The sequence below is a fragment of the Pygoscelis adeliae genome, unplaced genomic scaffold (assembly GCF_000699105.1).
Source record: "Pygoscelis adeliae isolate BGI_AS28 unplaced genomic scaffold, ASM69910v1 Scaffold45, whole genome shotgun sequence".
NCBI classification, from domain to species: Eukaryota; Metazoa; Chordata; class Aves; order Sphenisciformes; family Spheniscidae; genus Pygoscelis; species Pygoscelis adeliae.
The window spans coordinates 347111-362219 of record NW_008825114.1 but is presented as its reverse complement, the minus strand read 5'-3'; the positions used below and the strand labels follow the sequence as shown (position 1 = coordinate 362219).

Below are 15109 nucleotides of genomic sequence, written 5' to 3'. Positions count from 1 at the left end.
CATCTGTTATTTTTCAGGTAGTTGAGCATAATCTCAGCCCTGGGAGGCATTATCTATAGTTTCAAATGTCCTGGAGGAAATAATAATAATAATAATATTAAAAAAAAAGTCAGTCAGGGAAAAGGATTTGCAAATTCAAAACTTCACCGTTCTTGCAGTACATCAGCAAACTCCGTTTCAGAAACTGTGTTTCTTTTTTTCAGTAATGAATGCCATAGAATTCATAGCAAAATATGAAAATGCAAACTTTTTAATTTCTTGTACCATACAAGAAATTTAATTTCATGTATGGTACTGTACAGTAACAGTACTGTAAAGTATATATACATTTTTGTTTAGAAAGTCTAATTGCTGAATTATCAATTAATACCTCAGTTCTCATAAAAATTGTGTGTAAAGTTAGCCATATCGAATCAGAGCTCTAGAAGCTAAGCCTAAAATGTCTCAGATTAAATAAGGTTTAGCTCACAAAAGAAACTAATGGGGTGCTTTATTAAAAAAAGTAAAATATCAAAAAAGTGTAACACGTCAGTTGTAGCAGATTTTTAAATGTTTTGAAAGGTCAGAAAAATTCAGAGTTCAAAACAAATTTTAAAAGACAATTTGACAGAATTGAAAGATGCATTTAGATACTGGGACACTCTGATTTTTCTTGAGCATATCATTAGAGTCCCGTAATGAAATTCACGTTTGTTTTGTGATTGAACTGTGTATTGCAGTTGCTACACTTTGCTAAACGTAATTTGTACTTGTATTGTGATTGAACTGTATATTACAATTGCTACACTCTGCTAAACGTAATTTGTACTTTCACTGTGATTTAAGTGCATTGCTATATCAGTCTGCTAAATCGAAATCCCATGTAAGTTCAACCAATTTCAAGTAGGAAAATTTTGTGTTATTCATTAAACCCTCCACATGTGGAATATCTAAAGAACCTGGTCAGAGTGTATTATACTCTAACATTAACTGGCATAGTCGGCAGCATATTCCTGACGGTGAGCAGTACCCATTAAAGCAGTAATAATTACTTTGGCAAAAACATGCTTTTTTGATTTGGTGTTAGTCACAAATAAGAACATCATAGAGAAAACCTGCATTGTGATTAAGAACAGCTGATAAGACTGGCTGCGGACAGGACCACTACCATTTAAAGAGGAGACAGAATTATTATAAATACTAGCAAAAGCCGGAAAAATCTCACCAGTAACTTTGAAAAAGAGGGATGGGGAAACCATAACCAGGATTTTTCATGGACAGCAGAACAAAGCACTGATCCCACTGATATTTAGAATGAATTAGAAAAATTGAAAGGTTCTAACAAGTTGAAGAAAGCAGAGAAAAGCAGGGCTTTGCAGGTTGCTGGGTATTTACTTGTGAGCAGTACTGCAGAAGTTAGAAGAGGAGAAATGAATACATAGCATGCTAGAACAAGAAAAAAGAAACAGTTATAAAAGATAACATAATGCATAAGCAATGTAAACAGAGAATCAAAATAAGTTCTTAGACTCAAAGTTGCAGCCTGAAATCGTATGTGATGCCCATACACGTAGGGATCATTTATTATGGGCTACTGAAATAGACCTCATTCATGTGATGGCCACCACGTATACCAAGGACAATGAATGATCAAGAGAGATCTGGTTTCATACTGATCCCTTCCAGGGTGATGATTCAGGTGACTCATGAGAAGAAAGTATTACAAAAGTGTTTGCCCCCATGGCAAAAACCAAACGAACAAAGAAAGCAATGGGCCTGAACCAGTTGCAACCCACATATGCCTTCCCAGAGACTGGAAACATCCAGCATTGTGACAGTGAGCGTATTATTAGACACCAGTAATGAAATTCACATTTGTATTATGACTGAACTGTATATTGCAATTGCTAGACTCTCCTAAGCATAGTTTGTACTTGTATTGTGATTTGAGTGCACGCTGTATCACTCTGCTAAATCAAAATCCCATGTAACTTCAACTGATTTCAAATAAGTAAATTTTCTATTATGCACTGAATTTTCCACATGTGGAATATCTAAAAGGACCCTGTCAGACTGTACTGGACCCCAACTTTTTCCTCTAACAAATGGCAAAGTAAAATGTATTTGATTTACATCGCTATGCTGCTGATAAACTAACTTTGAGAAAGCTCTAAGGACTTATGGTGTAGAGAATCAGTTTACATATACATAATCTGTAAAACTAGTCTTACAGGACTATAGCATTGACATTTTTTAAAACTACCATTTTCATTTGCTTACTAATTCTTGCAACAAAATCATTCTCTACTTCAAACAGTGGACCATAAAAGTACCCGATAAATATAAGGGGTAAAAATTAATCTTTCATCCACTGAATTCTCTAAACAGCTGCACAACTTTTTTGTGAATATGGAATGAAGAATTGAGTCCTAATAGTTAAGGCTCAAATTGTCAAAGATGTCTACTAATTCTGGCTACCTAAGCTGAAGCACAAGCAACAAATTCTTACTGATACTAAAAAACGAACTACCTAGTGACTCCAGAAATACAAATACTTACCATGTCCAAAAACCAAGCTCAAAGGTGACCCACTAGTCAAGCAGCTGTATTTAAAATGTGGACATGAGGCCACAGAAAGGAAGATATTCTTATATCTGTAAGAACTGCCAACAAAAAATATGTATAGCATATTTCTGTTAGAATTTCCATTTTTATATAAATGTACCTTATAGCAATTCCAGTAATTTCACCTGTCTTTACACTGTGTAAGTTTAGAGAATAGTATTTATAATTTAGTTCAAAGAGGCATCTCATCAAAATTGAAACAGAAACAAAAGAACCTGCTGGAATTTACTGCGTAACCTATCAGCAAAAAACGTAGCTGTCAGTGCAAAACCATTACAAGAACAGACTACAAGCTAAAGACTGGCAGATATCTGCTCTCTTGAAAAGCTTTAATTCACAGCACTGTAAAAGACTTATTACCAGCTGCTTGCTTTCTCCATTCCATTCCCCCATGTAAGTTTTTACAATTATTAATGAACAAAATTTTTACTTTGCATTCCAATTCAATTTGCTTGCGGTCACTGTACTTACCAGCTAGAAAATTTGATCAATAGCTAAAATTAGATTGGAATTTTTACAAACTGCTATTGCCATCCACACACATGCTTATTGATTTACTAATGAAACACCAGAGTTTGCCATCTAGTTTCAAGAGCTTACTAAAGCTCATTTAAGCTAATCAACTCCAAATGTAGAATATGTATTTCAATTTACATTTATATCACATAATTAAGAATTACGTAAACCTGAAGGTCTGATCATGTATATCTTTATCCCAGTATTTGGTATATATGATGTCAACAATGTAAAATCAGTGTATCATAAAGGATTCAATGAAATACATACGCTTCTCTACATAAAAGACAAAAACATTATTTTATTTAATTCTTCCTCTTTATTTAAAATCACTATCTTGTGAACCTCTGGAAACTTAAGGGATGACCCCTGAAAACCAACACTGGAGTGGTCCCTACCTTTGTCAATTACCCACTGGAGTTAACAGACATGCATTATGTTATCAGTGTAAAAGAATTAGCATAGTAGGCTTTTTCTCCCCAATTTTCTTTCTGCCTTCTAAGAATTTTCCAAGCTAGCACACAATCTAATTCTTACTATTTTCTAAAACACTCTACAAAACTTGTCCAACCTACTTGTCAGTATGTGCAAAAGCGGAAAAATACAGAAAACTTTCTTCCAATCTTCAGGCTTCTCTTGCCTATTAATAAAAAGGGTGACTGAGATATGACAGAATTATTTGCTACTTCTTCCTTAATCTAGAAATTAAAATGTATCTTCATTGACTATACTGCTAAGTACTACGCAGTCAAATAAATATCCAGGTATTTAAAGCTGTTAGAGTGTTTTAGAAATATTACAGAGCAGATTCACCAACATACTCTTGTTTTATGCTACTCTAAAGACAAAAACCAGTACCAAGTAGGGAGAACATATTTTATGGTTATTTTATATCTCTCAGGCAGCACAAATCTAACCTGTGTCAATATACCATTCCAGTATAAGTGCCTCTGGGCAAAACACAAGCGAAATTTTGAGGAACCAGGTTACTTGAATGCTTACATTTAAGACTGTGCTGAAGTCCTCCACTGAACCAAGGCTGCAGGTAGTTACTTATCTTCATAAATTAAGTATGGAAGATGCAAAACAGAAAGACTCAATCACAGGTCCAAATTCACATGACAAATCAATGCCTGAATTGGAATTATAAATTAATAACTTCAGGCTACAGTCCCTGCACAGATCACTAAAACAAATATCCCATAAACACTCCACACACTAGATGACAACTACATCCAAACTCCCTCAAGTATCAATTTCTTAAGTGTAATTATTTTGTACATTTAAAAAAATATGTATTACACACACTTCTCAGCCAAGAAAAAGCATTTAGTAAAACCCCAGTGGCATTAAAATCCAGTCACTTCCAATACCAACGGCTTACAAAGCAGCTTCAGATTTTGACAAAGGCAATGATAACTCTATGGGCTAGATTTTTTTAAGTTTAGAAAAAAAAAAATTACTACTCTGATATCTTGGAACTAGGTGTGCTGGTTTTGGCTGGGATAGAGTTAATTTTCTTCAAGTAGATAGTATGGGGCTCTGTTTTGGATTTGTGCTGAAAACAGGGTTGATAACACAGGGACGTTTTCGTTACTGCTGAGCAGTGCTTACACAGAGTCAAGGCCTTTTCTGCCTCTCACACCACCCCACTAGCGAGGAGGCTGGGGGTGCACAAGAAGTTGGGAGGGGACACAGCCAAGACAGCTGTCCCCAGCTGACCAAAGGGATATTCCACACCATATGATGTCATGCTCAGCATATAAAGCTGGGGGAAGAAGAAGGAGGGGGGGGAATGAGAAGCCATCTCCTGCTTTCCTGGAGATGGCTGAATACCTGCTGGCCAATGGGAAGGAGTGAATGAATTCCTTGTTTTGCTTTGCTTGCGTGAGCAGCTTTTGCTTTACCCATTAAACTGTCTTTGTCTCAACCCATGAGTTTTCTCACTTTTACTCTTCCAATTCTCTCCCCCATCCCACCAGGGGAGAGCAAGTGAGCGGCTCTGTGGTGCTTAGTTGCCAGCTGAGGTTAAACTACGACACTAGGATAATTTATTAGGCAATCCTCTGTATCAATATCTCAGGGAACTAATCCTCATTAAATGCAAGTCATACATTTTCTATGTTTCTCTTTGGACCATAATGATAGAAACAGAAGCTCAACTCCAGAAGATAACCTTACAGAAGAGCTATCCATCTCCTTGGCAAATGTCATATCCAGTTTGCCTACCGACTCGATAGCTACCCTTCAGAAGGCTATTGAGAGGCTGCACTAATGCAGCAAGAAATCAATTTTTATTTCAGCACACTTGATATTAAGGAACTACATGCCTCTGTAGCTAAGACTGCAGTTCTATCCACTCCTTTAAGAGGTAAAATATTATATTTTAAAGCTAAGAAAGCTGTGCAATTAGAGTTGTAAGGTTCATCTAGAGGACAATGAGTCTTAATGATCGCTACATATACCACTGTCCAGCAAATGAGACTCAAATGTTAGAGAAACTGGTTTGTATTCCCCTCTTGAATCAAAATAATGGTTACTCTTAGATCCTGGCATTTGTAGGTGTCCACTCTAAGGCAGATAAGCACTGCTTCTGGAAGATGTCAAGGGACAAGAGCCACCAGTGGCAATAATCAGAGTTGTCAGTTCTTGACGTTTCTGGAGATCAGCTACTAGCTCACAAGGTTGACAAGAGTACTGGACATTCAGGAAAAGCTCATATTTGACCTTTCAGTACCTCCCCTTCCTAAAGACCTACTAAAGATTCTACCACAACTTTCTAAAGTTTTTTTGAGTCTTCAGAATATCTAGAACCTTTTATTAATTATGGTAATCAGATCTTGAAAATTGAATTTAAACAAATCAGAACCAGTGTAGGTACCAGAGGAAAGGAGAGAAAACACATTTTTCTAGCATAGTGATACCGTTGCAAGTGGTAGATAGTGCTAGTCTCTTCCAATGCTAGATGATGAAGTATAAAAAATGCAAATTCTGTACTTGATTAACTCACAGTCACACAAGGGCAAAGTATTTTTGAAGAAGTAAAACTCCACTCAAAAAACAGATCAATACAGTATGGGAGTTAAAGCAATACTGCAAATTATAATACTAATGTGGCAAAAATAAACATGCCTCTATCAATTGGTTAACAAATTCTTCTCTACCTCCTAAGGAACACCAGAAAAAAAAAGTTAACATTTCTTTCTGAAATAAGTAAGAAATTTCAAGCAGAATCCAGCATTTTAAGCTCTGAAGCAAAAGAATCATAATTGCATCTACAAGTGTAATTTTGCCCTATTTCAGCATGCTTAACCTATTCATGACATTACTGAACAAGCCTTATATGGCTTGACTACTAGTATCAGATCAAGCACATCCCACAGGATGCCGAGAGTGAACGTAAAAACCAAAGCTTTATTTTATGTCATAGCAGAAGGAAAACTGCAGCTGTAAAACTATCAATTTTCACTAATCAAACTCTTGTCCAAGCAACTCTTTCCATTCACAATAGTCCTCTCTCTTTCTGTTTCCTTATCTTACAAAGTAACAAAAGCAAAATTACTTTGAACTTCTGAATCATATTTAAAACACTAAAAACCGTATACAAAGAAACCCATACTGAATTCAATCTATACACTATCATTGTATCATTTAGGGCAATGGGAAATTTTAGTCGAATGTAAAAACAGTTTCTAATGTTGCGTGCCCAAATATTGCTGGAAAGAAATCTCTGGGACCAATCAATGTGCATCCAAAGTCAGTATGCTTGCTCCTTCTGCTGAATTTGCTTTTTTATTGCTTAAGTGAGCAGAAGTATAACTGCATTAACTACAAAAGAATAATATTACCACAGGCTAATATATGGCATTGAGCATAAGACCAAGGTTCATTACGTAAAAATTATTAGTATTTTGAGTGTGACATACAGCTTACACTGTACTGCTGCACTTATTTTTCTAAACTGGCAGCCTGAGCTATAATTTCTGGGATTGATTCCCCCATCCCCAGTATTTCTCATTGCTCAGTCCTTTAGGCATTAATTCCACAAAAACAATCATAGTAAGGGAGACTCAGAAGTCAGACATACATAGGGAAAGGCTTCAGGGAGAGTTAAAAAAAAAAATTAACACCGACAGACTGCAAAGAATCAATTAACCAAATCATTTTTCTGTAGAAGAAACATTCGGATCATAAAGAAACATACATATAAAGAAGCATATGCAGTGATAAAAAGAAAACACAAAACTCAATGTCCAAGTGATCCTGTGCAAAAAAATGAATTTCTGCCGAAGGACTCCGTATTAATAGCGAATCCAGAAAGTCTCTGCTCAGATTTAAGCATGCTGTCAAATATGATAGTATTCTATTTGCGAAATTATGATTCTGAAATGGCTGACAGTGTCAAAGAATGCTGCCTTCATATTATTAACAGCCTCTGATCACCTCTATTCACAGAAACTTCCTAATAGAACCCTAGTATCTGAAGGACTTTGAATATATTAATTTGAATGTAAATTATCTATATTAGAAATGGCTACAGACTATCCAACTTGTGGGAAGTGACATGATTTGCAGATGAACTATAAAGCTGCAATTTCTTAATTTTTCATAACAGCACTAGCCCATATCTTCTTCTTCCTCCATTTTGTTTACATTTATGTTTTTACTAGACCCAGATAAATTAAAATATAAAGATAAACTAATGTATCAATATACAAATCCTCCTTGTAAAGGAATAGATTAACTCAAAAATTACGGTACCAAGAGACTATCGTATCTTAGCCATTACCAGCATCATTTTTGTTCAAAAAACAGAGAGAACAAGAACTGAGTAAGTATGCATGCTGAATTACATTTCTGGTAACTCGAGAATATGGATGAAACATCTTCATAAAGAGGAACACAGTCATTAGTACATTGACACTGATTACTCCCCTGATACCTGACAAAAAACATTCTTGAACACGATCACAAAAATCTCCTTTGACTGGCATAAATCTAGCCACAGATCTTTAACTCGCATGCCAGCATGCACCAAGAAAGCTAACGAGGCTTCAGTTTGCCAGTCTCTCTCAGCAGTTCTTCAATCTCTGTCTTGATGTAAACATTCTGTTCACCCAAAGTCTATTGTTTCTCTTCCGGTGTTGCCACAAAAGCATGCTGATAAATTAGATCACAATGAGAACCAGACGCAAGAAAATAATATCAAATTCCAGTTCCAGCTAGGAAATACCAATAACTGCCATGTCCAATAAAATTCTTAATTACTTCCTTCAATCAACATGCAGACAGGTACTTAACAGCTACCTGAAATGGTTCTAAGACAACGTTTTCTTTCCTAACAAAAATACACCCTTATCTACCAGAAGGACAATCATGATGTAAAGAGGAAACACTGGAAGGTATATGATTTCTTGTTGGGATGCTGCTTCTTTCACATAAAATTAAGTCACCAGGAAGCTGACAAACTCACTGGGTAAGACGGCAAATGAAGAGTAGAATCCCTGAGATTAACAAACCAGTGTCATCACATCATCATCTAGCCAGATTATATCATACACAGTCCATGCTTAAATAGGAATTTTACACTATGTTTTAACTATAACATTGAAAAAGCATCAGCTGGCAAAAGGAATATAATCTCTAATTAAAAAAGAGCAATTTCACTGCAACCTACCACATATTTAAATCTTTAATTACTTTACTAGATGAATCTTAATTTTAATCATCCTTTTTGTGTAAATTACTGTAACACTTTCTGAAATACGCTCTGTCTAGCCCTCAAGGTATCCAAACATATCCGTATATGATACAGATCATGGGCCTAAGCTGTCTCTAATTTTCAGAAAGATGCTTAACAGCTAATTGAAGTATCATGCCTGGCAAAACTGCAGCTTACATAAAAAAGAGAGAGAGAGTATGGCTTTCCCAAACTAATGAGACAGAAGACACAAATCAATGATTTTAGGCCTGGAACAAGGAGGGAGACGTATTGATGAGGGACCAGTTAAAATTACAGCACCCAGCTCAACAATGCCTAAACTGGTGCTAACTGAAAGCATAATATTCCTTAGTTACAAGACGAAGAATCAATTAACAGGCATGCTCTCTCTCTGAAGTCAAGAAGTTTATCTGTAGCTGTAAGAAACAGCTACTATTGACTAGAGGTAATAATTGAGGGGGGAAAAAAAGATCAGGAAGCCCAACAAGACTCCTATATCACTTAAAGTATAAAATAAGAACTCCAAGCAAAATGCAGGTACAAAGTGCAGGTAAACACTGAAGCATACAGCAATGTAGGAATCAGACCTGTAGCACAGACACAATATCAGCTCCATTCTGCACTACACAGAGTATCAAAGTGTCTAAGGGAGTGTGAGGACCAGTCTCCAGTTCTGCTAACTAAAGAGATTCTGCAGAACAGTACCTGAAAAACCTGTGTGTTACAGAACTAAAATGCTAAGGCAATATGAAAAAGGAATGTATTTGTTTTCCATTTTGATGGGTAGTTTTGATGTACAGTTCGATACGCTTCACAAGCCACGTTTGATAGAATAAAGTAGCTTTATTCATCAACTTTGGCTGGTTGTATATGTGATTGCTGGGTAAAGCAAATTTACTTTTTCTATTTACTTCAGAGAAGCAAATCCCTATCTTGGGTAAATTTCTTAGCTTTTGTAGCCTTTCTGCACAAGGTGGTGGCTCTCTAGTTAAAGAACTCAAGTAAGCTCCCAAAAAGAGCATCTGAGAAGTTTTGAGTATGGTGTTAACATTTTGGACCACTGTGGTATCTAGTTACAGAGCACTAAATTTCATGGCTGCAGAATTATTTACTTTTTTATTTTGCACAGAAACCTGTTCTATATATCACTGTCGTTTACCATCGTTACTTATGGACATGCTTCTTTTTCTTAATTTCTACTTCACTCTATTGCTTGAAGTTCCTGAAGGTACCATACAATATACAGTAACATGCATATCTGCAATCTATAGTGAAGATCTGGATACGAGTATTCAAAATGATTGCCTAACATTACACTTCTTATTTATGCAATTAATTTAAACAATGGAATTTTGTGGTCACTACTCAGCATTAAAATAAAATTTAAAAAAATTATTTAAAGTACCTAAATGCCAAATCAGAATCCCAGTCTTACACATTCCCAGGAAGGCCATTTACCCTGCTTCCAGTTGCTTTGTGCCACTTAAAAGTAAGTAGAAAACTGCTCTAAGAAAATTTCTCAAGAATTGTTCAGCTGGGGAAATAGAGAGGAGACCTTTTGCTGTTTTCTAATACACAAAGGTTATTTTCATTATGTCTAAAAACAGAACTATGTTTTTCCACCTCTTTTTATGTTTGTGAAAATTGGCACTTACTTTTAATGTCTTGCACACTATTCACTACTTGCAAACCTGCACACTACTCAGATACAGTTAGAAGCATACATAGAGATATGAGACATGTAGATGACATATGCATCAAAATCAACTTTTAAATGACTATTTTAAATCAATAGAGTAAAATTTATTTACAAAAACTAAAGGGAGAGAGATGTTCATTCTTTCCATATGAAACTAAGCAAAACCTGGAAATCAAGACATATGTAAGGACTCTTGATAAGCTTTTGATGATACCCAGAAGTCTGTAGCGCTTTTCTTGAATGAGAACTATAGTATCTGAAGACACTGACTCCCAAATGTCCAATGTCTATCAAAAAACAGACAACAAGGAAAAAGTAGCTTTGAAGTTGTATAGGGGACTATGGCTTACACCTAAGATTTGTATTCAAATGACTCTTATGTCACTTTCATCTATGTTGACACAATTAAAAACTTGTTCTTAAACACAACTGTTGTGAGTTCTAATACAGAATATTTGATCGGTGAATATACTTGTTTTAAATGATGTCTTATTGTTCAGAGCTTTTTGCAAAGACAGATCCAATGTTAGAAGAATTTGAGTGAAACCAGGCAAAAAGTATATGACCTGTCTGTGGATTCAGAGGCCTCACTGTTTACATTTCCCATGCAGAAAGAAATTATTTCATCTTACTTGTTTTTGCAAATGCCTATATATGGTCTTATAAAGACAGAAAAAGATCATCAGAAAATTGTTAAATAGTACACTCACCTTCATCACTAGTTGCTTGCTGTTTAACCAGAGTCATTGGAGATCTAGCTGGGGGTTTATTTAGTGGATGACGCCAACTCTTAGACATTTTTTTTCTTTCAACTTCTGCTGACTGAAAAGGAAAAAACACAACAAATTTAGTATGTAATTCTGCAAAGTTAATTTTGATGAACAAAAACATTCCTCTGTAAATGAGCACAGATGTCAATTCTGTAAATACTATCAGGGTACCTGAAGCACCTTTACTGTACCAATAAAACATTCATGTAATTCAGAATACATACTTTCATTAAAAGAAAGCCATCTTTGTCAAACACAAATGGTTTGAGGTATAAGTTACTGCAGCCCTTCCCAAATTACAGAGCATAAATCCTGGTTTGCTTAGGTGATGTTTGAGAGGAAGAACAGCCCAAACAATTCTGCAGAACCAGAAGTACAATATAGCCACTAACCATGGCTGGGAAAATGAGGCAGAAACCCACTGACTTCATTTGTGAAAGAGTGCAATATTCCTGAGAAAGTAAAAAAATGATCTGGAGTTGAGATAAGAAATTAAGATTCCTGATACGTGATTAACGTTGATTTGGAATATGAGGAAATTCTTTCCTCCCCCAAGCACCCTTATGTACGTTCAGCTTGAGGTTATCCAACCTTCAAGAACTAAAGCCAATACTACAAACTCTAGAAGTACAGCTTTCATAACTCCAGATTTGAGTGCCAATGGGGGAATCGCAAAGTAAACCAGCTGCTGATGGTATCTGGAGGTTCAGGAGCAGAGGAAGGGCAAGCACGCTGGCAGAAGGGTGGGAGGGACAGTTTCTCACACGATTCTTACGAACCACAACATTCTGCTCCTCAACGCCTTGGCTCTAACCTAGCAGGTTACACACATGCCCTTGAGGGTTGAAAATTACTACTATAAAATGCAAGGTAAATTACAAAACAACATCATATTTACTGTGATAAGCAGAGGGAGGAAGATGTGGTTAAAGCACAGGACATGTTTATAATCTAGAAAAAGTTACCAACTGAGTAAAAAGGGAAAGAAGATCAGACTTTTTAATTGTGTCTGTAAAACACACTTCTTCACTTGTAATAAAAGAGAAAGAAAGAGTACACAATTATACTAGAGAATATCTGAAACCTCATATATAAATGGCTGAAAGGCACAGAAGGAGATAAATATAATCTCTAATACATGATGATTAAAACACTGAGTTGTTTATAGTGTTCCTTATTATTACAGTGGAAAGGCTGGAGCCAAGATTATTAAAACTCACAACATTGCAAAAAAAAATTATTAGCGCACAGTTCATGTCTGTGAAAGGGTCAGCATGAGTTTACTTTGGCTTCTAAAATATATTTCCCACTAAGTCTGGCAATATGGCAGTGGATTTCCTGCTCTCTCTCTGCCAAACTGGGATTGAATTTACAACTCAGAGTGTGAGAAAGCTAGTGTGACTACCACCATGGCTTAATTTTTCATTATGCTTCCCAAAGTCAAAGCTGCCCACCCTTCATAGCAGAACAGCAAGAGTAAAAAAAGACTGTAAGTTTGTAGGTGCCCCAATGAGAAAACATTATTAAACCTACTATTTAAAAATTAAAAAATATATTCCTCTTATTAGAGGGATCTTTTCCTTCAAATGTTTCCTTTACATATTTTAGGCCATTTCTAAAATCCAAGAATAGCAAGATTCAGACCTTGAAATCATACTGTCTTATTATCCTGCTATAGCCATGTCTTGAAGATTCACTTTCTCCAACTTCAATACTATGGATACAGTTTCAACTAAAGCAAGAAAGTCCATAAGATTTCAAAAACTATGTAATATAATAGAATGAAAGCAAACTTTGTTTCCACCTAACTCGATGCAGAAATGCTCCTCAGCTTTGCTTCATCGACGTCATCATTTGAGAAGGGCATCAGTCCAAAAATAAATTACCATGTGCTTCCACACTGATATGTTCTGTCCTTGGACAGTAAGTCTCTCAGAATCAACCCATTCTGCTGACATTTTACCAGCATACTGTTAACTCTCCTTAAGACTCAGTCAAAACAGCCATTTTTTTGAAACACAAATACATGATACCAAATACAGCACTCATCTCTGATAATTTCAATTTCATGTCAATAGCAATAATTAAAGCTGATAGCCGTGCTCATAGTGGCAGGCAGCAAACGTGGGAATAGCTTGAGAATAGTTGCTCACAGTTCAGATTCACAGATATACAGTGAAATTACTAGGTATCTAGAATCAGAGGGAAAATATGTCAACAAGCAAGCTCAGAAACATTCTGCTTTTGGGTCCAAATTCCCACTTTTGCCTTAACAATTCAAAACACGTTCAAATTAGCATCTGATTAAAATCATGCATATTCTTAAGTGCTTTAATATGGATATCAGGTCTCATTAGAAACATATTCATTCACATTTCATTAAATCAGGAATATATTGCTATAATGATGTAATTTGTTTCACATACACTGGATGTTTCCATGCCATATTCTTCATCCTTTTTTACAACGGGCACTTCTCCATGTTCCAAGCTACTTCCACAGCTTTCTAGGTCACTGACATCATCCTCTATTGAGACATTTTCCTCTTTATCTGGGTTTTCTGCTTCAGAAGCATGTCCCTCTGACTTATGGTATGGTATGGATGAAAGAGACTGATTCTTAGATTTCAAACTCTCTTCTTTTCTACAGCTATCAGAAGCGGGCATGCGGGCGACAGAATCTTCAAATGTGAAGAGAGAATGACTGGAATCTGTCCTGTCCTCATCTTCCATTTCTATTTTCTCTAGTACAGGAACAGGGCTCGAAAATGAGTCTGAATGGATGCTTCCTATAGATCAAGAATATGATTTGTTAATAAATGTCACTTCATATTACTGTATTTCATTTCACAACAATATGAGTTATTCAAATTCAAAGCATGGTTCCTCATTTAGAAATCATACAGAAAAGCATTTGGTAGAAGGACATACACAAATGTGGAGTATAGGTTTGATCAAAGAATAAATTAAATGTAAATGTTTTGAGTTTGGAGTGTGAAATATAGTTTTAATCATTTAATCGATATTTTGTATTTGAATTACAACAGGTCTTCATGTCATTCAAACTAATCAATATTCATGTAGCTTGTTTACTCTGACAGCCCACAAGCACTTTGAGTAGTTGGAAAAAAAAATACAAAAAAGGTTGGTATATTGAACTTTATACCCTGCATTTATACCTATTATGCCTGTTTTAAAAATGAAAATAAACAAAGACTAATGGTTTATAATTAGGAAGGTATATTTCAAACAGATACCACAAATATTTTGAAAACAACAGCACTGGTCTAAAAATGAAAAGCAATTAGCATAATTTTATATTTCAACAATCAGCATAATTTTATATTTCAGTGATGCTAAAGGGTGAAATTGTGTGGATTTTATTTTATTAAAATTCTTTATCTGCTGGTGCTTGCATGGGACAGACAGAACAATAGGTTAGAGAGGTCACTCAAAAAACATGTTCCTGAAGAACTCCATGGCACACACCACCGTGAATTTTGACTCAGCAGCACATCCAAGGCATTAAAGAAAACAGTCTCTGTAAAGTCCCTTCCCTTCCCCCTATTCTTTCTTTACAATGGTTATTTGAACTTGTTTTTCTACAAAATTCCCTTTTCAGGTCAAATGAATGTAAAATTTAGTAATACAAAGCCCATCCAATAACAAAACGTAATCTCTGGGTACGAAGAGTACTGCCTTGACTGAGCATAATGGACATACTAGCCAGACATAATGCAAGACAAACAACCATCTCCAATGTGAGTACTGAAGCTTCCACCATCATTTCTAAAAAGGT

The 15109-nt window shown here is 35.6% G+C and overlaps 1 protein-coding gene across 1 annotated transcript in view; it reads right to left on the bottom strand.

The window, feature by feature from the left end:
* The window catches only part of KDM4C (lysine (K)-specific demethylase 4C), a 276941-nt gene that overhangs the window by 119882 nt on the left and 141950 nt on the right, over positions 1 to 15109 (bottom strand). The window contains exons 10-11 of the mRNA XM_009328050.1: positions 13738 to 14099; positions 11252 to 11363 (exon numbers count right to left, since the gene is read on the bottom strand). Coding sequence (XP_009326325.1) covers positions 11252 to 11363; positions 13738 to 14099 — 474 coding nt within the window. The remainder of the gene's footprint in view (positions 1 to 11251; positions 11364 to 13737; positions 14100 to 15109) is intronic.